The sequence below is a fragment of the Rhinolophus hipposideros genome (assembly GCF_964194185.1).
Source record: "Rhinolophus hipposideros genome assembly, chromosome: 22".
NCBI lineage: Eukaryota > Metazoa > Chordata > Mammalia > Chiroptera > Rhinolophidae > Rhinolophus > Rhinolophus hipposideros.
The window spans coordinates 21,623,382-21,649,679 of record NC_138068.1 but is presented as its reverse complement, the minus strand read 5'-3'; the positions used below and the strand labels follow the sequence as shown (position 1 = coordinate 21,649,679).

At 47.8% G+C, this 26,298-nt stretch overlaps 1 protein-coding gene across 1 annotated transcript; it reads left to right on the top strand.

Annotated features, from left to right (window-relative positions):
* Positions 1 to 199: 199 nt before the first annotated feature.
* Positions 200 to 25,114, top strand: BPIFB4 (BPI fold containing family B member 4; the record flags this gene model as incomplete). Its single annotated transcript, XM_081034099.1, has 16 exons — positions 200 to 305; positions 1,269 to 1,331; positions 1,698 to 2,211; positions 3,162 to 3,266; positions 4,075 to 4,218; positions 6,656 to 6,719; positions 7,182 to 7,242; positions 8,364 to 8,455; positions 10,068 to 10,271; positions 11,716 to 11,769; positions 14,240 to 14,410; positions 16,219 to 16,286; positions 18,055 to 18,097; positions 19,821 to 19,884; positions 21,893 to 21,969; positions 25,091 to 25,114. The coding sequence occupies 16 exons, from the start codon at positions 200 to 202 to the stop codon at positions 25,112 to 25,114; spliced, it is 1,854 nt and encodes a 617-aa protein (XP_080890225.1).
* Positions 25,115 to 26,298: the final 1,184 nt, after the last annotated feature.

Here is a 26,298-nt window from a genome sequence, read left to right as displayed (position 1 = left end):
TTACAAAACCCAGGAGATGGTATCAGAAATCCTGAAGTTCGCCCCATTGTGTGACCTATGGTCCATTTCCCCAGTCTCTGGGCCACAGGATCCTGTTAATGACTCTTGGCAGGGGTCCCTAGCTCCCCTTCTGGCAGGGTGGTGATGGCTGCGACAGCCATCTGATGCAAGGTCTCCTCAGCAGGGAAGTAGTGCCAGCATGTGGACAGCTTGGTATGTGGCTGCTCTGTCCGTGGTGGCTGTGTGTGGCGTCCCCCAAGAGACAAACACCGTCCTCAGGGTTACCAAAGAAGTGCTGAGCAATGGTGAGTCCAGCCCTGCAGAGGGGTAGGGGGTGGCATGGTGTGGGCAGGGCAGTCCAGCCAATTGCGAAGTTCCCAAAGACCCTCTTCTTCACTGGCAGATTCTACACTAGGTGGGTGGGTGACTTCTCCTCTCTGGGCCTTAGTGTCTCCTTTTCCTTTTGGCGACCATTTCCTGAGTACCTGATACCATACTGGGGACTCTATACATGAAGCAGTAGAGAGCAGTGATTAAGAGCCTTCCTGGGGTTCAAATACTGACTGTGTGACCTTATATCCGTGACTTGAGTTCTCTGAGCCTCAATTTCCTTGTCTGCAAAATGAGTGTAATTGCAATCCTTCTCTCAGAGGACTGATATGAGAATTGAATGAGACGGCCTTTTAAAAACTTAGCGCAACTCCTGGTACATAGAAAGCCCTCAAAAACGGGTACTATAATTATTCCTGCCTCTAATCCTTGGGACCTCACCTTTGTCATCTGGCAAACAAGGACACTCTCCCAGCCCCAATTCCCATCCAAGGCTATTATGGGAATGAAGAATGAGATCATTTCCTATCTCAATGTCCCAAGGCTCAATTTCTTTATCCATCTGATGGGGACAATAATTCTGGCCTTGACTATTTCCCAGAAATCAGTTGGGATTTGCATGAGGAAGTAGACTTCATAAGCTGTGAAGTGTGGAGTCCTAGGAAGGGAGGGTGAGGAAGGAGATCTATCCAGGTTTGGCTGAACACCATGGAGATCCAGTTAAAGAGCGAGCAGGTCAAAGACAGCAGCTAAGGAGCTCATCAGGAGGTCAGGCTGGATTGGTCTGCAGGAGTCTTCCCATTGGACCGGGGCATTTTACCTGTGGGAGAAGTGGGGCCCAGCGAGCAGAGCTGTGCTCCAAATGGTGCCTGGGGGCAAGAGGGGAAGAAAGGGCCTGTTATGAGTCATAACTGACTGACGCCCTTGCTTCTCTGCAGCCGTTTCGGGCACCCTACAGCAAAGTGATGCTCTCCACTCAGCCCTGAGAGAGGTGCCCATGGGTAAAGCTGGTGGTGCCGGTGGTGGGCCTCTCCTGGGGGGCCTGCTTGGTGGACACGGAGGTGGTGGGGGAGGTGGTCTTCTGGGGGGCCTGCTTGGTGGTGGGGGTGGCGGGGGTGGCGGTGACCTTTTGGGTGGAGTTGGAGGAGGCTTATTGGGTGGCGGTGGAAGCAGTGGTGGGGGGCTGTTGGGTGGCAGTGGTGGTGGGTTGCTGGGTGGTGGTGGAAGTAGTGGTGGAGGGCTGTTGGGTGGCAGTGGTGGTGGGTTGCTGGGTGGCAGTGGTGGTGGTCTCTTGGGTGGTGGTGGTGGTCTCCTGGGTGGTGGCCAACACTATTACGACGACTACAGAGGCACTGAATTCCCCCGAGGTGTTGGTGGTGTTCCCTACAACGATTTCCATGTTCGAGATGCCCCCCCTACAAATGGGAACCAGCTTGGCGGTAATTACAAGTATGGTCACATCGAGACCAATGACAACACTGCTCAGCTGGGGGCTAAATACCGATATGGGGAGATCCTTGAATCTGATGGAAGGATCAGGGGCCTCCGAAACGGTGACTACCGCAACGCTGAGAATGCATATGGCAGCCACAAGGGCCATGGGCGGTATAGGTCAGCCGAAGGTGCAGCAACCATGGGCAGGCTTCACCGGCGAGCGCTGCGGCCAGGAGAGATCTCACCTGGAGTAGCCACTGGGGCTCTGGGCCCAGGTGGTTTGCTGGGCAGTGGGGGCACGCTGGCAGCCGATGGCATCCTGTCGGGCCAAGGGGGCCTGCTCGGCGGAGGTGGTCTCCTTGGTGACGGAGGACTTCTCGGAGGAGGGGGTATTCTGGGCGTGCTCGGCGAGGGCGGCATCCTGAACACCGTGCAGGGAATCACAGGGTAAGGAGGAGCTGGGTTCTCCCTATCAAAACCCCTGTAATGAACCTCCAGACGGAGGTGATCACCGCCAGAGGCCTAGAGTTGGAGGAGGGACAGTCTTCAGAGCCCCATACACTTCCGGGCTTGGCCTCAAGACTGGGAGTCTTGAGAATCCCAAATTATATGGTTTGGGGTCCTGTCATTAAACAGTCTTGAATTTGAGTCTCAGCTCAACATTTTATATTTGTGTGTGACTTTGGGCCATTCTTTTTCTGTCTCTGAGTCTTGATTTCCTCATCTGCAGAAAAGCATAGTGCTACAGTTTAGGTGGAAAAAGCCCAAGGACCTGAAATCACTCATATATATTATAATTTCAGCTTTGCCCAGCTTCTTCTTCATATTCACCTTTAATTCAACAAATATTTCGAACTCCTACTCTGGTTGGGTCACTGTGTTGTCACTGGAGACAGGGGCCCATAGTTAGCCAAGAAAAGACATAATAACTCTTGTCCTTATGGAGCTTTGGGCATTGATAAAGAAGCCTGGAAATAATCGTACGATTACAACAGTGGTAAGAAGTTCACGGAGAATTGAGAAAGGGAAAGATCAGGGGAGGCTTCCTGGAGGAAGAGAGGACCTTGAGCTGAAATCTGAGAATATGTAGGAGGGAACCAGGCAAAGAGGGGCAGGGACAAGCCAAAGGAATAGTATCTTTAAATTAAAAAAAAAATCAAAAGGAAATACATGGAAATGTATTGGGTCGGTCTCTGGACAGTGGAAGTATGGGTCATGGCATTTTATTTTATTTTTGTCCTTAACTTCTCTGTGTTTCCCACAAACCTCAGGTCTCTTTAGAGTCAGGACAGCTGAATGAGGCGCAGAGATGTGGGGTGGGAGGGAGGGTGCTCCACGTGAGTGGAGTGACCGGCAGCGGGGGTGACTGCTCTCTTGTTGCTCTCTGTCCCATGCAGGCTGCGCATCGTGGAGCTGACCCTCCCTCGGGTGTCCGTGCGGCTCCTGCCTGGCGTGGGTGTCTACCTGAGCTTGTACACCCGTGTGGCCATCAATGGGAAGAGGTGTGTGCCCTTGGCCCTGGAGGGGACCCCAGAACCCTATGTCTTGGCTGGAGATCCTGGGCAGGTCGTTCCCCCTCCCCACACCTCAGCCTCTTTCTCTGTAGTGCAGAGACTAATAAGGTCTAATGTTACCACCACGTGCATGGCTTATACCTCTGGGCTCTTGCAGTACCTGGCAGCAGTGAGGGCAGCCTGCGTGATGATTAAAATCTGGGAGGCTGAAGTCAGGTGGTGGTCTGGGTTCAAATCCCAACTCTCCTTTAAGCTGTGTGAAGTCAGGCCAGTGCCCTAATGTCACTGAGCCTTAGTGTCTTCACCTGCAATGGGCATCATGACACCTCTTATTCCAGGTGGCTACGGCCACAGGTGAGGGAAGGCAAGCAGATGCCTCCCTGATAGTGCCTGCCACGCAGTATGTGTTTATCAGAGGACCTCAGAGGGCGGACTTTCGCATTGATTTCTCGCCCCGGACTGAGGTCATGTCTCTAAAGTTAGGTCATTGGTGGTCACCTTGGAAACCAAAATGTATACATAGAGTTCATTTATTGACCCCTATTCCCAGCCTTTGAAGCTCTCACAGACTGAGGGGGGACATAGATTTGTGCACGGATAACTTGAAGGACCAGAGAAGTCTTCTGGTTTGGGACCCCTAGAGATGAGCAAGGGGCATAGTAGAGGCATGATAGCAAGGGGCAGGGACAGTAAGGGCCAAAGGTCAGGGTGCGAGGCGCCAGGTAGGTCTGAGCGAGGCTAAGCTGCCTAGAGGCTGGGGTTGACTCTGTTTTCCTGGCCCCATGGTCTCCTCCAGTCTCGTTGGCTTCCTGGACATCGCCGTGGAGGTGAACATCACAGCCAAGGTCCGGCTGACCATGGACCGCACCGGCTACCCTCGGCTGGTCATTGAGCGATGTGATACCCTCCTGGGGGGTATCAAAGTCAAGCTGCTGCGAGGGTGAGTACAAGCAGGCAGTGGAGTGCCTTGGGGGAAGTTGGAGTGGTCTGTCTTTGACAAACCATGTGGGTAAGAGCAGAGGTTCTGGAAGCACCCTACGATTCAAACCTCCGCTTCACAATTCCTTGCTGTGTGACTTTGAGCGACTCTGTTGCCCTCTCTGAGCTCCAGTTTCTTCATCTATGAAATGGGGGTAATTCTTTCCCCCTTTGGAAGAGATAATGAATGTAAAACACCCGTATGGAATCTGGCACATTTTAAGAGTTTCTGAACACACATTTTGTGTCCATTGGCAACCCAACTCATCAGAAAATTTCCCAATTGGTTCTATCCACTGCAACCTTGGTCAAGGGATAAGTTTGTTCTATTACACCCTCCCTACAAAGTGACCAAGTCCCCATCCTCTGACCATGGAGGTTTCAAGTGTGTGTGTATTGGCTGGTACGCTGCACCCAGGTGATGGTCTTAGATGAGGGCTCATCAGAGCAACTCAGAGCTGAGTTCCTTTCTCTTCACTCCATGGTCTTTGTCATGACAGATCCCTCTTTGGCTTTTCTCTTTGAGGCCTCTGGCCATCTACTCCTTCCCCTCCCAACTTATCAATCTCTTGGCTCAATCTTCCCAGCCCTCATTTTATCTAGACTTTGGGAGCAGAAAAACTCATTGTGCAACTTGAACTCGAGAATTTTGGATTCATGTGAGCTTCTCTGAGTTTTTGTTTCTGCTTCAGGGTGGGTGGAGACAGAGAAAATTGGCCCCTGGTGAGGAGAGGCAGGGAAGGGAAACACACAGAAACCTCACAGATTTTTAAATTCACATTTTCACCAGGAAATGTAGTTGCTAATACATGGTTCAAAGACATAAAAAGACAAAAAAGCACAAGTGAAGAGCCCGCCTTCCATCTGCCCCCTTCCCACCAAGCTCACCTTTCAATTCCTTTGCACAAATGAAGCAAACACAAATGTAGACTTTCACTCCCCATCCTTCTTTTAACACAAATGGGCACACAGTATTTTGCACTTTTCTTTTTTCCTTTCCGCTATTTGGAGATTTTTCTGTATCCAAACACTGAGAGCTGCCCTGTTGCTTAACTTTTTACAGCTACGTAATATTCCATTGTCTGGACGAACCACCGTTTACTGGCCCAGGCCCATATTGCTAGATATTGCAATTTGTCTAAACTTCTGCTTTGACAAATATGGTTACAATGAATGGCCTTTTACATACATTTCACATGTGGGCCGATGGTCTGTTGGATGATTTCCCAGGCGGAGAAAACACTCTGTGCCATGAATATATATACATTGATTTCAAACGATTCCCCCCAACACACACACACACACACACACATGCGTGCACACATGCTCATGCACGCACACATGGATAAACACACATGTGCACTCTCATGGGCCTTAGCATCCACGGAGAAATGGAACCAAGACAAGGCCTCTTGAGGTGCGAATCCACTTACAAAGGAGACCAAAATACCTAATAAGGTTGGGAGAAATGTTCTAATTAGGATTTTATCTCAAAAAATTCTTTGCTTTGTCAAACTGGCACCACACTGGGCAGTCAGCTACAACCTGGGTGGGGCATAGCAGGGCCAGTGTTCAGCAGGGCTGGGGGGGGACCGATTTTGAAGGGGTCAAGCTGTCAATCATACTTTTGTGTTCGCATAGCCATGTTTCCCTCGTCTTCACGTCACGGCAGGACCTCAGGAAACAAGTACTTGCATTACAAGTCTGTCTGTCTGTCCATCTGTGTGTCTTGTCTAGGCATCAGTAATCTTTTTCTCCCTTAACTAATTATTTAGGAGAGTGAGTGAAGAGCTGGATAATGGACTGAAGTACTTGCTCTGGGTCACTTCTCCAGACCCCTGTTTCCTTGTCTGTAGAATGAATCATATCTCCCAATCTCAGCACCTTGTTTTCTCTTACGGACCACATGGGCACACATTTTCTCCAGTGTTTCTCCTTCTCTCCCTTCCAGAAACATATCTTGAGCATCACTATGCACAAGATACCATGCTAAGTGCTTGGATAAAGTCATGCATTCATTTTCCCTTTGGGAAGATTATGCAAAGCTGCAGCAGAGTCCATTAGGGAACAGATGAGCAGGAGGGAATGACATTTGCAGTTACAAATCAGGAATATCCCAGCCTGGGCCTGGCCCAGTGTGGAGCTCAAGAAGCATTTGTTTGTTGAATGAATAAATGAATGGATGGATGGATGGATGAGTGAATGAATGAATGGAAAGCCAAGCAATTTGGCTGGGTAGCCTGTCCAGCCAGATCTAAGGGGAAGGTACACTGCCCTTCCAGCTTTCAGAATAATTTCCAGCACTAGCAGGTTCTCGCTCTTCAGACAGAGCCTGGGTTAGGACCGTGAGTGTGGACAAGATTCGCGAGACTCTCCTCATGCCGCTCCTCTCTCCTCAGGCTTCTCCCCAACCTCGTGGACAACTTAGTGAACCGAGTCCTGGCCAATGTCCTCCCTGACTTGGTAAGAACCTATCCTGGGATGGGGAGGAAAAAGCACAGACTTACCCCAGACAGAAGGACCACAGTCCAACCTCCATCCCTGTGGGCATGCAGGTGACCCAGAGGGATGGAGGGAGCCAGGGGGTGGGGGCATGTTCTTGGGTCTGGGAAGGACCCCAAGGAACATGGACAGACAGATTAATAAAGGGCTAAGGAAGTGGAACTTGAGAATCACACAGTTCTGGGTTTGAATCCCAGCTCGGGCACTTCCAAGCTGTGTGATAAATCACATCACCTCTCTGAGTCTCGGTTTTCCCATCTGTAAAACGGGGATTATGAGAGCGCCTCCCCATGGGGCTGTGGGGAGGATAGTGCCAAGCACAGAGCAAGTCAGTACACATTAGCCATCGTTGTTATTATTCGTGTATCCCCTCCCCAACACGCTGCCCTGTCACCAGAACTTCCCGCCTTCTCTCCCCTGCAGCTCTGCCCCATTGTGGACGTGGTGCTGGGTCTCGTCAACGACCAGCTGGGTCTCGTGGACTGTAAGTCCTTCCTGCTTTGCTTCATTCGGCCAACATCTATTAGCATGTGATTGGGGCCCAGCCTATGGAAGGCCCTCCTGCCATGTCTGGAAGGAGGGCCCAAGGTGGTGGGGGTGGCAGACCCACCCTCTGGCCCTTGGAGTGCTGTGTGACTGACGCCCTGAGAGAGAGTCTACCTGGCCTTTCCTCTTGTCCCCAAACACCACTATCCCCAATCTCAGGGGAAGGAGGCTCCCCACTGGCCCCAGGGGGCTACAGCTTTGGACTGTGAGTCAGTAGGTTGAGTTTAAGCCCTGGCTCTGCCCTGGCATATTTGGACTTGGAGAGACTCTATCCCCTTTTCTCATCTCTAAAACAGAGGTCAGCTTCAACCCCTAGAGGCACTGGAGAATGAGTAGTACGAGACACCATGAAGACTGTCCAGGTCCTCAGCGCCAGGCTCCAATGCCACCTCCTGACCCAGGGAGCATTGCTGAAGGCCAGCCTACCCCATATGGTTGTGCAGTTCCTGCACTGCATGATTCCAGGGACCTCCTTTCATATAGAACACAGCATAATGGCGGCACCTGAGTTGTGCAGTGCACAACCTCTACAGCCTTACAGGGCAGTCCTCTCTGATGCTGCTCCCATTTCTCTGTGACTCCAGGCAGTTTGAGGATGGCTTTCCCAGAAAAGTAAAATTCTCTCCGTTTGTGGCCAGAAACAAGGGAGGAGGAGCCCAGGCGGTGGGGCTATTCATCACAAGCAGTCAGGGAGATGGCCAGATCCAATGAAGTACCATGTTGTAGAAACTTAAAACTTCTTCCCGGGTCCACAGCGCTTCACAGTATACAAAGCTTATCAATATCCAGGATATCATATCCGCCACCCCCCCAATATAGTCCAAGGAGTTATGTTAAGTCTGTTCTACCGAGGTGGAACCTGAGATTCAGAGAGATGCAGTGCCTTGCCCGAGGTCACGCAGCAAGGAAAAAGCAGTTCTGGGACTTGAACACAGAATCCTTGCTCTTTCCATGGTGTCTGGAGCTGGAGCCTTGCTGCCCCCTCCCCTTGCGTCACAAAGAAGGCAGGTCTCTGGGAGTGTAAGGGGACCTCCTTGTGACCCCCTCCTTTGCCTGCAGCTCTGATTCCGCTGGGGATATTGGGAAGTGTTCAGTACACCTTCTCCAGCCTGCCACTTGTGACTGGAGAATTCCTGGAGCTGGACCTCAACGTGAGTGCCTGGGCTTCTGAGCAAGGGGAGGTGGCTCTGTCCAAGGCAGGGGTGACAGTGAGAGTCCCCTAGGGCTTCTGCTGAATGCCTAGGAAGCAACATTCGAACAAGACGCTTTTATGAGTACATGAGGACTTTCTAGAAGGAGTGTTAGAAATGCAATCACAGCCAACACATACCAAGAGCTTACTGTGTCGCGGGCACATTCCTGGTCTAACCTCACAGCAACCATGTGAGGTAGCCACTCTTTTTGAGGAAACTAAAGCACAGAAAGGTTAAGCCACTTGCCCAAGGTCACACAGCTAATAAATGTGAACCTTGGATCTTAACCCAATCTGGCTTCTAGCTATTAGAGCTGTGGCTATGAACTTGGGTTTCCTGGAGGAATGAATCTGGCCAATAGTGTGCTGGTAAGCATTAACAACCGGCTCTCCATGATTCAAAAGAAAAAGTCCTGATTTGTAGCATGTGCTGATTTCCATGGTACAAATACTCCCACCATGGCCAATTTCAAGCTACCAACATGACTCACTGAACATAAAGTTGGGAAGAGATGTGTGGAATCAGGTCTCGTGAGCTGGCTCCAGCCCACCCCTGAATCTGGCCCCTGATGGCACAGGGCACGCACACACATGTACTTCCCCTGGGCTGCATAAACGTGGGTGCTTCCCCACTTGCTCCATCACATGTAGAGCTACAAGCTAACACTCATGCTCCCATGTGCACAGCATACCTGTGCACACATATACATGCACACGTAGCGTATTCATAAACGCATAGCCATTCAAGAGATATTTGTTCCCTGCTGTGTGCCGGACTGCTGGGACTGAAGTTGCAGTGGTGCCTAAGGCAAAACTTCTGTCCCAGGGGAGCTTTGCTGTCCTTTGGAGGGACAGGCCATCCAAGAATCACTCAAACAAATGTACAGTTATAGATCGTGAGCACCGTGAAAGAAGGTCCCCGGCTATCAGAGTCTAAAGCAGGGGATATGACCTACCCAGGGGAGTCATGGAGGGCTTCCTAAAGGAGGTGGCACTTGAGTTGCCAAATGAATGGGAAGTAAGAAGAGAGGAGTGTGGGGGAGGGGACAGAGTGTGGGAGGAGTCATGGTGGGGGTACTGAGGTGGTGGCAGGGGCTGACAAGGCCCTGGGGGCTGCACGGTGGAGGGTGGTTGAGGGAAAGAGTGGCTCAAGATGAGGGGGAGAGGCCTGCTGGGGCAGACTGTACAGGGCCTTGCAGGCCATGGGGAGGAGTCTGGTCTGTAGAGAGTAAATGCACCGATGTGTATTGCATGGGCGCATACACATACTAACTCAGTACGGCAGAGCCGGGGGTGGGCGAAGCATCAATGTCATACATGTATTTAAAATATAGCATGATATACCATGGCTATAATTGTAAATGGTCATAAAGTAGGAACTGCAAGAGGTTCCATTCCTTCACAAATTCAAGAAGAGCTGGGGCCGTAAGTGAGTCACTCAGACCCAGTAGGTTTAATCAAGGAAGGCTGGCTGGAGGCAGATTCAGGGCCATACCCCAGCCTTCAGCCTCCCTCCTCTGATCTGCTCTCTGCGCCCTTGCTCGTGACCTCTTTCCTCTCTGCTGCCCCAGACTCTGGTTGGGGAGGTTGGAGGGGGCCTCATCGACTACCCACTGGGGCGGCCAGCCATGGCTCCCAGGAAAAAGATGCCAGAATTGCCCCCGATGGGCGAGAACACCAACTCCCAACTGGCCATTTCTGCCAACTTCCTGGGCTCGGTGCTGACTCTCCTACAGAAGCAAGGGGCACTGGATATTGACATCACTGATGGCATGGTGAGTCATGGCCCGTCTGGAGGTAGGGCAGGCTGGGCAGCAACAGCTCCCTATTGATCCTCTAGACCCCAGCGCCTTGGGGACATTGCTCTAAAGTGAGAGCTATAGACTGGCCACCCTTGGGCTCATCTCCAATTCATGGATGTGTGTCAGTCATATCAGTGCATGGTGCCGAGGAGGGTTTTAGGTGATTCACAGACATGATCAGTAACAGCAAACCCTATGATGAGACGCTCGCTCCCTGTTCAATTCTATTCAATTGTATTCCAATCCCTTTTTAAAAGTATAATCTCTATTCATTTATATGTATCTCTATATAAATGTTTAGAATTCTTTCACCTGATAAACACTGACACTAAGTAACTGAAAGATACATAAGAATAAAATACTCTTAGTTCCGGAGTCATTTTCTCTCCAAACCTTCCCTTTTGAAAAATTGCAAGCCTTCAGAAAAGTTGTAAAATAGAATAATTAACGCCCAAATATCCTTCACCTATATTCACCAGTTAATATTTTGCCATCTTTGCTTCATATCTATCTATTCATCCATTTGCCGACCCGCCCACCTATCCATCCATCCATCCATCCATCCATCCATCCATCCATCCATCCATCCATCCATCCATCCATCCAACTAATCTATCTATCTATCTATCTATCTATCTATCTATCTATCTATCTATCTATCTATCTATCATCATCATCTATCTATTGTCGAACAATTTTTTTGATGACATAACATTTCAGTCCATAAACTTTAGTATATATCTCATAAGAACAAGATTTTCTCCAAAAAACCACCACACAAATTACGTCAATCTTTGATTCTGTTCAGAGGAAAGCCTCCATTTTGTGCCAGTATGTCGTTAACCCTCTCTTGCACTTTTAAGTGTCCTCTTTTTAACCCGTGCCCATACCCCTCCACAGACAACAATATCCATGCAGAACATAATGGCGTTGCTTTGTTTTTATTACACTTAGTTTTACAGTTGCCATCTCTGTAAAGTGACACTGGATTTCCACTTTTTAGTATTTGAGGTTTTAAAAAGTAAGCTGATTTAAAGAAGATATTAAGTAAATAATAGTACAGGTGTTTCAGGGCGATGGCAGAATCATGCATTTAGTGGACACCGGGTTATGCACTTGCAAATGCTCATCTTGTTTTAACACAGGATGGCATTTGTAGAGGGCCAAGTCAGGTCCTGCCTCCTGCCTTCTAAGTCATGCCTGTGGTGAGCTTAAGCGGCTGGCCTCCACTTGACCCCAGAACAGCTACGGTACATGGTGGCCGCTATTGGATAGGTAGGGCCTCCCAAGGTATCTTTAAGGGGAGACAATGCACCCTTGGTTGTCTATGAGTGCCTAGGAGTTAATCCCTGTGTTAACAACTCCTGTCTGGTCCCATAGCCTCAGGGACTCACATGACTCTTTTCTTATCCTGCAGTTTGAAGAGCTTCCTCCACTCACCACATCCACGCTGGGAGCCCTGATTCCCAAGGTACGCAAAGCGGGTGTGTCCCCTTGTCTTCAGCCTCACCTTCCTCCCAGGAGCCGGGCTGGAAGGGAAGGTGCTGATCACGAGGGTGGGGTGCTCTGACGCCCCCTCCTTGGGAGTGCAGTGACAAAGGCTTGGAGGCCAGACCCTTAGGAGAGGTGGGCACAGAGGATTAAGGTGGAAAGCTCCTGAGCTCTAGCAGTGGACTGGCCTGCACAGGTCTAGCCCTGGCCTGGCCAATTCCTTGCTGTGTGTCTTTGGGCAAGAGTCTTAATATATCTGAGCCTTAGCTTCCTCACCTGTCAAAAAGGATGCTGACTCCTATTCCACAGATTCATCTAGGAGGGTAAAGGAAATGTTGACATAGGGCACATGTAGGTACATGGTAGCGTCGAGGGAAAAAGACAGATCTTTGGAGCAGGCAAACATGAATTTGAATTCCCACTCAGACATCCCAACCATATGACTTCTCTCTGAGCCTCAGTTTTCTCACCTGGAAAATGGAAGCAACAATGCTCCCCTCACAGGGTGGCTACGGACCTGGGATTAGAACCCAGGCAAAGGGTAGGCATTTGATAATGTTAACTATTATTGTTTTTCTTAATAATAACAAGTTCTTTTTTTTTTTTTTAACGAGCAAATGCGCTCTTGTCAGATCAGTGGCCGTTATACAGTTGGAACAAAGGCCTTTCTGATCCCAGTCCTTTTCCCAGGCACCTGGCAGCAAAGAGCTTCTTAACGTAGTAAGCGTTATACAGGTGTGAAAGATTGCTGTGATCTACAGCCATTTGAGACATTTTTCATGTCTTGTCTACTTGTCCTGTCTAGTTCTGGGTGGAATTCAAACGAGGCAGGAAGAGAGACCAAACTCAACAAGTGGTCACTATCGTTCTCATGTGGTGGAAAGCAAAATGGCAGAGCACCGTGACCTAATATAAACAGTGTCAGCTCTAGTAGGCAGACAAACCCCTCTCACTGGACCTTTTATTTATTGGTCTGCTTCTTATGAGCACTGCACTTTACAGTTTATGAAAGTTTTTAAGAACCCACTCTTTCACTTGGTTTCAATCATCCCCCAGCCATGGGGCTAGAAGGGATAACCAATTTTACATATGGGGAAACAGAGGTGCAGGGAGGTCACAGGATGTGAGAGCAGCAGAGCTGCACTAGAGCAGGGCCTCAGGCCTTGAAATGGGGCTGTGTCTACAGCAGAGGGATTCAGGCTAGACACTAGGGAATGTCTCCTGGAGACGCAGGCTGGGGTGGAGTCACCAGGAGAGGCTTGACCAGAGCTGGAGTCCTGGAGCAAGACCAGAGCTGGGGTGGGCATACTCGTTATCATGATGCTGTGGGGAAAGAGTTCAAGGTAACCTCTTAGGGTCCCTGGAAAGGAAGGTTTGCTAATTCTTGGAGACTCTGTATGTTGGGATTGGGATGGTTGGGACACCACGTCCCTCTGGGGAAATATCCTAAAAACCTCTTGGTGAAAAACCAGTTTACCAAATCATTGATTTGTTTGAAAGCCAACTTGCGAAAGTGTGAATTCACTGACTGGCCGATTGGATGAATTTACTAGATCTGCCAATAGACCAAGAACTTGTCCAGAAGACTTTACCTTGGAAGTGTTCAAGAAAATGAATAGAGTCTTCTTAGGACCAGAACCCACACTGCGGCATTGCATAGGGAAGTTTCCATTTAAATGGATTTTTTTAAAAAGGAACTCTGTGGTTTTCCCCATATATTTATGCTCATTTAATATATTTAAGAAAATTGTTCCTTACAATAAAGTTTTTGGTAAATAAGTTATTTCGCAATTATGGGAAACCGGTCATTTGCTGAGTTACCCTTTAGCAAATTAGCCTTTGTAACAAACTGGCACAGATTCCTCCTACAGTGGGTTTCTGGAGATCCCAGCAAATTCGGGGGTGGGGGCAGGAGACAGGGTGTGTCTTGCTCCAGGACTTCATGTTGAGACACCCTGAATTGTGGATTTTCTCATTGCAGGTGGGGCGTCTAGAGACAGTGGGAGGGAGAAAGGACCTGGGCTTCTGAGTGACACAAACCTGGGCTGGAATTGCAACTCTCCTGCTGGCCTTGGACAATTTGCTTGGTGTTTCCCTCTGAGCCTCAGTTTTCTCATCTGTAACATGGAGAAAAATACCCTATGGAGTTGTTGTGATAATTCACTGATGAATGTCCAGGTGACCCCATCTCACTTGGTACCAGGTTTTGAGCATTTCTATGCATCAGGCATTGAGCTCGAAGCTTTGCTGACATCATCTCATTTAATTCTCACAATAATCCTATATGAGAGGCTAAGGGAGGGCAGCTCCTTGCCCAAATCCAGCAGCGGGTTGGAGCCTTTGCATGTGGTTTGTAAGACTTAAGTGATGTTATTGGGTCCAAAAGTAGCCAGTGTGAGACCCTCCAATACCCAGGGCCCCACCCACTCCAGCCTGGTGTCCACCCACAGGTGTTCCAGCAGTACCCCGAGTCCCACCCACTCACCATCAGGATCCAGGTGCCAAACCCACCTTCAGTGACGCTGCAGAAGGACAAGGCACTGGTGAAGGTGTTTGCCACCTCTGAGGTCCTGGTGTCCCAACCCAATGACGTCGAGACCACTATCTGCCTTATTGATGTCGTGAGTATCTGGGGGTGTGGGTAATCATGTGGCCTATCGCAGTCCACAGACGCTTTCAAATCCCCAGTCCCCACCATAGTGACTACAAGCTTGGCTTTGGGGCCAGATGATCTGCTTCAAACCCAGTCTTCTAGCTGTGTGAACTTGAGCACGTCACTCCCCCTCTCTGGGCTTGATTTTGTTCTCTACCACATGGGAATGGCAGTAGGACATTAACAAGATGCTCAAAGCAATACCTGACATACTGTAAGGGCTCCAGATGTGTCCGCTATTATTAGTCGCATGGGTTGTACCACAGTGCGTGGCAAAGTAGGCTTTGCATTAGCAATATTTATTGTGTACCTACTATGTGTTATGCTTTCTACTGGATACTGGAGGAAGGGGAAACTAGACAGATGGCACTGGCCCTCTTGTCCTTTGTACTTAGCAGGGGACAGATACAAATACAATTTCCACAACTGTTTCTTCTAAAAGAATCCTCTTAAAATTATGTTACTCTCCTTCTCAAAAGGCTTGTGTTCAATTATGAAACATAAACCAATCCTCTCACACTGGCCCACAAAGTCCTTCAAGATCACCCCCTGGTCACCTTTCAGCTCCTCAATCTTTCTTCCAACATGCCAGGTACAGTGCCACCCCAGGGCCTTTGCACAAGCTGTTCCTGCTGCTTGGAATGCTCTTACCCCAGATAGCTGTATGGCTCACTCTCTCATTTCCTTTAGGTCTCTGCTCAAATCTCTCTTCCTCAGAGAGGTCTTCTTGTACCGCCTGTCTAAAATATCTCCACCCTTCCCATCTCTCTCTCTGTCTCTGCCTCCCTTGCTCTCCTTTGTTAGTACCCTTAACCTGACATTATAAAATGCATTTGTTTGTTAGTTTATTTGGGGGCATAGGTGTGAATTGTCTTTTTCACTGCCAGATCCCCAGAGTCTAGCCCAGGGTCCAGCACATAGTGGGTGCTCAGTAAATATTTGTCAAAGGAATGTGTTGTATGAGGTGCCATTTCCCCCTCCAGGGCTAAAGCTCTGGACTGAGACATTTGGGTTCTGGCCCATCTCCTATGTCTTCCCAGTCTCTCCTCTGAGGGCTCGAGACCAAATGAGCCACCTCTAGTCTAGGAGCATGCCAAGCCCTAGTGTGTGTGGGTCGGGGGTCTCTCATCGTGAAATGAGAGATTAAAAGGGCTGATTCTCACCCAGAAAGTGGAGTCGGCTGCCCCGATCCAGTCCCTTGTCGACTAGTCCTTACTGCGTGGAGATTTTTCCATCTCTCACACTCTGGCCGAGTCCTACATATCCCCCAGGCCTTAGTTCAAATGCCATTTTCTCAGGACTGGATGGAATGATTTCCATGCCCACACAGGTCCCTGCCATATGTACTTAGAGCCCCTTCCATATCATCCCAATGATCGTCATTATTGTTATTACTAATAACGTTACCTGAGTTTGTTGGGAGCTTCCTCTTTTTCATAACACCAATTTATTTTATTTTATTTTATTTTGAGGGAAGACAGGGAAGCGGAGGGATTTTCCTAAAACAAAGCTCCCGTTTGTGAGAGGGGGATGAGTCTGAACCTCTTATTCCCTCCATGGGACGGGGCAATTATGATTGACAGTGATAATGCCCAATCCCATCTACTCATCTGAAGCAGAGTTCCTAGGCTGCAGGCCACTCCACGCCCCCCTGAGACAGCTCAGGGAATAGCCTGCTATTACGTTTAGTGTTAACGAAGCACCTAGCCAACACCTGGCAATGGCCCATCAGTATATGATGGCAGCGACATTTCATTCTCCTTCCTTTTCCTCCAGGACACAGAACTCTTGGCCATGTTTTCCGTGGAGGACGATAAGCTCATGATTGATGCCAAGCTGGACAAGTAAGTGGGTTACGGCTCCTGTGGTCAGACAGGCTTCTTTGGAGCAGCAGTGTCTGGTGCCAGCTCACGGAGGGACACCAGCAAGGGCTTAGAGGTCTCCTGGTGTGGCTGTCAGGGCTGCATAAATCCAAGAGGCTGCAAAGGTGAAAATGGGCAGTGACACGAGTCAGTCAGGGTGGGTGAAGCCCGAGCTTAATAGGAAGAACCTACAGCTAACAATAAAAACATCAATAATAACAACGGTGACGGCGATGACAATTGGCCGAGCTCTGCAGTAGGTACTTCTCTGTGTTGTCTTGTTTAATTTCCCAATGGTCCTGCGAAGTCAGGGTTATCATTCTCCCATCTTAAAGAAGAGAAAAGTAAGGCACAGAAAGGTGGATTTATTTACTTAGGGCCACACAGCGAGTATAGTGAGAGGCTATGAGCCAATCCAAGTCTGTCTAACCTAGAGCTGTGTTGAATGGTTACAAACATGGGCTTTGGAGCCAGGCAGTATGGGTTCAAATCCCAGTGAGACCACTGACTGGCTGTGTGATGTAGGCCACGTGACTTTGCCTCTCTGAAACTCAATTTTTTCATCTGAAAATGGGAATAATCACCCCTATCTCATAGGACTCATAATAATAATATTATCTATTGGATGCTTTATGTGCCAAGCATTGAATTAAGCCTTCACTGTGTTTTAATTCATTTAATTCTTGACATCAGCCTATAGCAGTAAGTAAATATTATTATTCCCACCTCAAGATAAATGAGATTGTATATAAAATTTTCAGGACGTGCCTCGTTCATTGTAAGTTTTTCTTCTTACTACAAATATTTATCAAGCCCAACAATGGGAGGTACTCGTAATGATACTCGTCAGAACCATCCAGGAGTTTCTAAGGAGGTGAAGTTCACCCTACAGCCTGGAAGAGGAGAAGGGGCCAACTGCATGAAGAGCAGCGAGACCAGTGCGGACAACCTGGGAGCGGCAGGAAAAAGCTTGGGTGTTGGAGATAGAGAGGCCGAGGGGGCAGGAGGCATGGGAGTAGAACTCGGGAAGCAATAAAACATTTGTTTCTCACCTTCTGGACGCCAAACGGCTCCAAAGACTGCCCCACAGGCAAGTCTGTTCTGGCCTCTCAGGTAGGACTGTTGATTTGCAGGTGAGATTCAGGTGCAGCGAGACTGAGGCCCTCACAGTGCAGAGCGAAACCTCGAACCCAGGCCTCGGTCCTTCCTGCTCAGAATAGCACAGCAGCCAAGAGCACAGGCTCAGGGTGCGAATCCTGGGCTCTGCCTCCCAATCTCTGTAGCCATGGCAACTTAGTCTGGAGCCTCAGGTTCCTCTCCCACAGGGTTGCTGAAAGGGTTAAATAAGGCAGTGATGGTCACCAACATGTGCTTGGCAGTCACCAGGAACCAGGCAAGGCTCTAGGGCCTTACTTGCATGACCTCATTTAGTCCTTGCAGCCCCTCACTTTGCAGAGGAGGACACTGGGGCATAGAGAGGCTAAGTACTTTGGCCAAGGACCCAGAGCTAGTCGGTGGTGCAGCTATGATCTGAGCCTTAAGTATGTGGTATATAAAGCCTTGGCATCGTGTCTGGCATGTGGTTGTTTCTCAACACTTGGAGACCAGCATTGTTCTTATTAATTCCCCTCTGGTCAAGAGGTCCTTGTGAGGATTCTGTGGAGGGGCTTCTGATAGCTCAGTGACATTCCAGCCCTTTGTGATTCTCAGGCCTTCACTACTTCTGACTGGTTATTTACTTTATTTGCAGGACAAGCCTCAACCTTAGAACCTCAAACGTGGGCAATTTTGATGTAAGTACCAAGGTCCGGCCCCAGAGCGAGATCTTCTTGGAGTGGCATCCCCGGGAGGCTGGCTGGGGCCTGGGTGGTTTCTGAATTCCACAGCGTTTACATCAGTGCTGTCAGGCCTCCTTTCACAGGTGGGGGAACAGGCCCACAAAGCCAGAGATGGCCAGAGTGCAGACTCACAGCTCCAACTCTACCGGTGGGGCTGTCACATTTTAACTGACTGACCCCATGGAAGCCCCTTGGCCCAAATTCCTTCACTCCAGGGTGGGGGTGTGGGGAGGGCAGCCATGTCCCATGGGACCTCTTCCTCTCTGCTTTGCTTTGCCACTGACTCCCTCAGGACCTTGGTAATACCAACCCACTCTGAGCCTCGGTTTCCTCATCTGTCATACAAACAGACTTGGATTTATTTCTGACCTCCTTTTCACCCCCATGTTCTGGAATTCTGCTTTCCTAATCGGAGACACCCATATTCTAAAGTTTAGTCTGTTTCAACTCTGTTCATTCTTGGGTCCCCAACCCCACCTAAGGCTTTAGAAGTTACCCTCTTTTCTTTCATAAGTTGACAATGAAACAGACACTTGTTTCCTAGGACAAGCTTGGGTGATTTCCACATGTGCAGAGAAAGTCAAATTTTTGAGCTTTTTAAACCCAAACAACTACAACCCATGGAGTTGGGATCACCAGCTTCATTGTATAGATGGAGAGACTGGTGCCCAGAGGAGGGCAGTGACGTGCCTCAAAGCTGGTTGGGGCAGAGCTGGGGCTAGAACGGGAATCTCTGGACTCCAAGTAGAAAAAGATGCTAACACTTAATGTGAAATTAGTGAATATTTGTGAAGCAAAAGCGATTATGCTTTTATTTTTTTAAAACATTTTTTCTCATTTAATCCTCACCACAAACTAATGATTTGGGTACAATTATTAGCGTATTTTCCAAATAAGGGAGTCAAATACAGAGAAGTTAAGTGACTTGCCCAAGGTCACAGAGCTAGTGAGAGACAGTGCTGGGATTAAGTAAGTCCCCATGCTCTTGTCACTGTAGTACCACATGGCACTACGCTTTAGCAGGCTTTCTACATGTTAGAACTTAGTTTGATTTTGACAACCATCCTATGAGGGAAGGATTATTCACGCCCACTTTCAGATGTGGAAACCCAGGCTTAGAGAACTTAAGAGAAATCATATACGAAAAGGCTCAAGGCCAGGCACTTTCATGATCTGCTCCTAATCCTCACGGCATCCTTGCAAGCTGGGCTTATTGATTCGTTTTTCAGATGAGAAAACTGAGAGCCAGAGTAGTGAGGGAACCTTCTCAGAGGCCCATGAAGGCTGAGCTGGGATGGAAACCGGCAGGTTGTCCACTGGGCCCAAGGGCCTTCTATGACGCCGTCACGGTTTCAGAATGAGCCATTGGAGACCCCGTGCTCTGTGCCTCCTGGGGAAGAACTGGCCCTCCTTTAGTCCCTGCCTCCCCATGAGCCTTGGACCAGCGCTGGCGCTGCCCTGGGTCTCAGCCTTCCCATCTGGACAGAGAGCAGGTGGACCAGATGTGCCTTGGAGCTGTCCAGCTCAGTGTGGCTGGAGTCACAGGATCTCTGACTGCCAGCTCCCAGATTCTCCCAGAGTAGCTCGGTAGCTTCCGCTTGGGCCATAGGGCAGGGCCTCAGTCCTTTGGATCAGAGCAAACCACTGCCGAGGTTGAGTTCTCATTCTTTCCCTGCAGGTTGGCCTCATGGAGGTGCTGGTTGGGAAGATTTTCAACCTGGCATTTATGCCTGCGATGAACGGTGAGAGAGGGTGCTTGGCCTAACCTGATGGTTACTGGTTTGTTGGGCATATTTGACACACAGCCATTCTACCTCTCAAGTATTTCTGAGAACTTCATTCTAAGCTTATTTATTTGAGCTTCTGATGCAAATGTCGCCCCAAGGGTCTAACAATTTCCCTATCTGCTGCTTTTTCTTTATTCTATTTTTTTCTTATTTCACCGATTGTTTTGTTTTTCTGATTATCTGTGTCAAATTCTGATTGTACATTAAAATTATATGTATGTAAATTTTAGAAAGTCCAGAACAGTTTAAAAAAGAAAACCTCACCTCCAGGAGAGATTAATCTCAACATCTGAGTATATTTCCTTCTAAACTCTTCTTTTTCCATTTGTTTTCCCAGTACAGTCCAAGGTATTTCCTGATTTATTTTTGTATGTGTTTATTTTTAGCTGTGGTAAATACACATACCATAAAATTTACCTTCTAAACCATTTTTAGGTGTATGGTTCAATTTTGTTCAGTATATTCGCCTTGTTACATTCCTAACTTATTTTTAATCACGTGTTTATTTTTATAGGAACTTCATGTACACATTGTTATTGTAAAAAGTTCAATCAGTACAGATAAAGCTAACGTTGTTCTCATCAATATCCCCAACCTCCTAACCCAGAATCCACCTCTTAGGCAGCCGCGTTATCAGTTAGAGGGTTTTCTTGCCCAACTTCATAAGTAGAAAGACAGAGCCTGGTTCTGCCTCTCCAGAGTTACTTGTTAAACTGGGGAGCCGTCTGGAAGCTGCGACAGCTGCTCCATCAACTGGATAACCAACTCCATTGTGATTGAAAACCTCTGTCCCCAAGTCCTCCTGCTACTTGGCCCTAACCTCTCTCCCCACTTCTGCTTCATGAAAGAAAAGAGGAAGAAGGGCTGGTGTCAGCTGTAGCAGCCGAGGATTGTTTGGAAAGCTCTTGATGTCAAACAGATCCTTATTCTGGCAACTGCCGCCAGAGGAGGATGAATCTCAATCACAGGAAAAGGGCTGGTCACAAAGGCCATGCACATTCCTAGTGGGAGAGGAGGACAGCAGGAGCTGAACTTGGCTGGGTTGACTGGGGAGGCAAGAGATGGAGACGTGTGTCCTGGCCGGGTCACTAATAGGTGGTTGAACTTGGCAGCAAGTTTCTCAGTCTCACTAGAATGCAATTTACCATCCTCAAAAGTGAGAGATTGGATTAGATCCACGATTCTCAAAGTAGGTTTCCATGGAAAATTAGTTCCATGAGATAGTCTGAGAAAAGGGTTGCATGGAAAGCAAGTTTGGAAAACATTGAATATATTCCTCTGGGGTACATTCACAATGTCCCCAGCTCTCTGAACCATCCCGCTGGAATCAGGAAGTCTTTTAAAATTTGTTTAATCCAGTTCCCCCCACCTACCCTCTCCTGCCTCACTTCCTCATTTCCTCATCTTTCTATCGTACTTTTTTTTTCTAGAACATTACTAGCAGTCTGCCTAGGCTCTGACCATCTAAAAGCAAACAGTCCATCCCGTAGCCGTCATTTGTAGGGGCCCCATGTGCGCCCTTCCATGCCTTCATTCAGCAAGCTTCTGTTCTCTCTGCCGTGCCTGGCCCAGGGCTGCGTGATTCTGGGGACACAGTGTTTGCCTGCAGAAATTCACAGTCCAGTAGAGGCAACGGATGATGAGACACAGAAGTATTATTTTGTGATTTCTGTGATGAGTTGTTTGTTTAGGAGGAGCAACAGCAGACAACAGTTGCTTGGCCTGAGGTGGAGGAAGCTTTATAGAGGAGGTGACATCCAAACAGAGTTTTGGGAAAGGCTCAGATCTCAGCAGGCAGGCAAGGATGAGGGAGTGTGCTCTGGGCAAGAAGAAGTACAAGGACGAAGACCTAGAGGCATGAATGAAATGTCTAGTCTTCTTGTAAATACTGGTGGCTTTCCATAGGCTGACACCTCTTGGCCACGCTGACTATGCCTGACTGTTTTTGGGTTTTTTTCCACAGCTGTGCTGGGCTCTGGTGTCCCTCTCCCTAAAATCCTTAACATCGATTTCAGCAATGCAGACATTGACGTCTTGGAGGTAAGAGGAGATAAAACTTTGTCTGCTTTCCCCTCCACCCTTAGGAATTGGGAGGAGGAAGAAAAAGGAAGGGAAGGGTGGGGCAACAGGGGCCTCTTCCTTCAAAGGATGGGGCCGAAGGAACAAGAAATAAAACTGTTAAGAAGCCTCAAATGAAGTTTTCACATCCACGATTTCATCTAGTCCTCACAACAGATGTCATTGCCCCATTTTACAGATGAGAATACTAAGGCTCAGAGCAGTAAGGGGTGTGCCCAAAGTTGAAGTGTGATGTTGTTTATTGGAAAAACTTTTATTGAGCACCTACTGTGTGCCAGCCAACACAGTGAACAAAACATGTATACAGCAGTGAACAAAACATGTATAATCCTGGCGCTTGCAAAGCTCTCCCAGCCAGTGGGGAGATGGGCCTTTTGGTAAATATTCCCGAAGTGATTGCTAATTATAATCGTGGCAGGTTCCTTGAAATTCAAATGCAGGCGGTCTTGTTTTTGCTATAAAAACATATGCTCAGGAAAATACAGAAAAGATTGCATATATATATATATATATATATATATATATATATGTGTGTGTGTGTGTGTATATATATATATATATATATATATATATATATATATATATATATATATATATATATATATATTTGCAACCCAAAAATAATTACCACTTAGATTATTTTCCTGTTTTTCATTCCCATCTTTCTGGAGTTTTATTTTTAAACATGGGTAAAGTGCTGTGTACAGCCCCAGGTACATAGTAGGCATTCTAAAAGTGTCCACCACTATCAATGCCTTCATTATAATACAGAATGCTGCAGTGAACATCTTGGGTCATGAAACGATTTCTGGATTCAGGATTTAGTTCCTTGAAACACACTCCCAGAAGTGGAATGAATGAGCCTCTGCCCCAGACTGACATTTCCTTTCCAACAGGTGGCACTATTTGCACTGCTCCACACACTCATGCCAAGTTTGGCCCTGGCTCAGGGGGTGACCTCCCATCACCTTAGGAGAGCAAACAAGGAAGGTGGCAGTGGCTTTAGATGGGCAGTGTGGGCAGGTGTCACATGCAGGCTCGGGGACAGTCCACAGGGGTCCTGTCCTGGTGCCTTCTCTTGAGTTCCTGCAGGACCTCAGCACTGCTCTGACCCGTCAGATGAGTTTCCTTCTCTGAAAATGGGGAAACACAATACCTACCTCATGGAGTTTCTGGAGAGAAATTCAATGAGATACAGCATTTTAGTGTCAACTGTTATCATTCATCTTTATAAGGAGGTTAGGAAATGGGAATGGGACTGGCACAAAAGCATCATCATCACTATTTTCATTATCACCGTTATCATCATCATTTCTACCATTTACTGAACACATGTGGTGCCCCATGCACTGTTTCATATGCCTTTGGGCCTTACTATGACCCTGGTTGATGCTTGCCCTCACGTCGTAGGTGAAAGACCTGGCTATCAGACAGGGTAGGCCATTTGTCCGAGGTCACCCAGCTGGTGAGAGGTAGGGTTTGCACTGAAATAATGGAGCTCAAATCAGTGGTTCTCAACTGGGGCTGTATTACAACCCCCCTCCCCAACCCGAGGGCCTTGTTGACATTAGTGGGGATGAATTTTTCTTTCCTGAATAATCATGCTTGAGTAGTTCAGCTCAAAATACATGTTTTATTATAAATTACTTACCTTTTATTCTTTGTATTCCAGTAAGGGAATTACGCTGGTTTTTTAAATAGATGTGTAAGTAGATCATATAATCTATGAATTTTATTTCAGAATAATAAAAGAGATAACACAAGGACCTGTAATAAAATGTAAAATGGGGTATTGGGTCTGAAAGGTGGAGAACCACTGATTTAAAGAAACCCACCGATTCAGAGGGTTCTTGTAGGACCTCTGTAAATGGTAGCTATTATTATTATTATTATTATTATTATGAGTCATTTATTTTAATTTTTTAGTTTGAAATAATTTTAGACTTACAGAAAAATTGCAAAAATAGTACAGAGAGTTCCAGAATACTCTTCCGTCAGCTTCCCCTAGTGTTGGCATCTTATATAACCAGAGTACAATGATGGAAACCGGGACATAAACACCGTATTCGCTGATTGGCAGCCCTTATTCACCAGGTTTCCCACTAATGTCCTTTGTCTGGTTCAGGATCCAGAATCCCACTTTGCATTTGATTGTCACCCCTCCTTAGTATCCCCCAATCTATGACAGTGCTTCAGCTTTCCTTGTGTTTCACGACCTTGACATTTCTGATGAGTCTGGCCTGTTTGGGGGGATGCCCCTCAAGTTGGATTTGACTGAGATTTCTCATGATTAAACTGAGGTTCTATTTCTGGCAAGAACTCCCCCAAAGTGATGCTGTGCCCTTCTCAGTGCACCATATTGGGGCACATGATGTCTGCGTCTTATTCCTGGAGACGCTGACTTTCACCGTGTGGTTACGGTGGCTCCTGACACGTGTTCTCCCCTAAGTTGCTATTTTTCTATTTGTAATTAATGTCTCCTGGGGAGATACTTTCAGACTATACAAATATCCTGGTTTTCGTCACACTTGCTCCCACTAATTTTTGCATTCATTTATGGTTCTTGCCTGCAGGTTATTACTGGGGTGTTTCTAGAAAATTATAGAAATTTTCTATTTCTATAATTTCTTTTACATGTATCAGCTGGAATTCTGCTGTTAGCAAAAGCTGTCACTTCCTCATTTATTTATTTACTCACTTATGTATGTCAGTGCAGACTCATGGGTATTTCTTTTGGTCTATGGGTCAAATCTATTACTTTTATTATTTTGCTGTTGATACTTTAGTTATAAACACTGAGTTTTGGAAGAGTGTGGTGAGGAGCTCAGGTCTGCTTTACTTATTTTGGGGAAGAAGGAGATGAGGGGCAGGAGAAGAAGTGTCTTGCCCAATGTCCCCTGTACAGGGCAAGCTAATGGCACGGCCGGGGTGATCCTCACGCCCTTTGGATCCCACTTGTCTCCCTGTTCAGAGTTACTGCTTCCCAGAAATGTGACTTGCAGATCCAAAGGCAGGTGACTGCTGAGGCCACAGCCAGAAGCCACCCCACCCACTAACCGGGCTCTCTGTTCTGCCCTCCAAGGACCTTCTGGTGCTGAGCACCTGAGTGACAGAAGCAGAGACGTAGCTGCATCCCCAGAAAAAGGCAGAAGCAGCCCTGGAAAGGCTCGACCTGATCCAGTCCCTGTGGCTCCAAGTCCCTTCAGCCCCCACAAGAGGTCCCTCCCCAGCCTTCAGACCCGCTGCCCACCTGTCCCCACCCCGAGAAAAGATCCAGCCATTACTCCCATTGGCAAACAATCCCATTCACAGTCACCGCACGGTCAGCAGCCCTCAGGGGGAGGGAGGCCACCTGAAGGACAGAGGCCTCTCAGACTCCATGCTGGACCCTACGCTGTGTACTTTACGCTTTCAATAAAAGATTCCACTTTCCCTGCAGTCGGGACGTGTCTCTATGAAGGACCCTCCCTCAGTGTCTGGGTGTTTCTTCCCTCCATGGCTGCACTGGGGGCGTTGAGGCTACAACTAGATGGAGAATTAGTTCAGTTTATGACTGGAAAATGTTAGATACCTCTGAGGGCCCTGCGAAGGCAGGAGGGGGCTTGAATTCAGTTCTCACTGCCTTTGTTGAGTGCTCAACTTGGCTGATACCTCGAGCCTCAGTTTCCCCCACCACTGCTCAGAACATGGGAAGGACCAGGACTCAGAAGCTACAAGTTCAAAATCATCAGGCTTCCACTGCCAGAGGGATTTCTTATAGCCTAACTCCTGTGTGCCATGATGATAAGGGTCTCCTCTCCTTTCTCAGCTTTCAATTTCCCTCTCTCCTTCCCTTCTTCTTCTGGTTCCCAGCGTGTGACTAACCCTGTCTGCCAGGTAGTGAGAGAAACAGCCGGTCTCTTCAGATTAAAAACAATCAGACAACATTGCACAGAGAGGTTCCCCTGCCAGCAGGACAGCCGTACATCACTGGGCCCAACCTTGGCATCAGGAAGCCATTAAACAGCAAGAATTTTGGAGTTAGGAGGGTGGGTGCCGATTCCATCTCTGTTACTTGGTTAACTTCATGAGGTCCTTAGCCTTCTGAATCTCAATGTCCCCATTTGTAAAATGGATCACGATAACCATAATGTATTATATTAATATTACAAAGTTAATATACTATGTTGTAATATAATAATAAACACAATTTATTATTATTATTATACTCTAAGATGAGTGTGAGGATATTTAAATGAGATCATTTTTTTCTGAGGTGCTTAACACTGTGACTTGTAAAGTCCCTTTTAC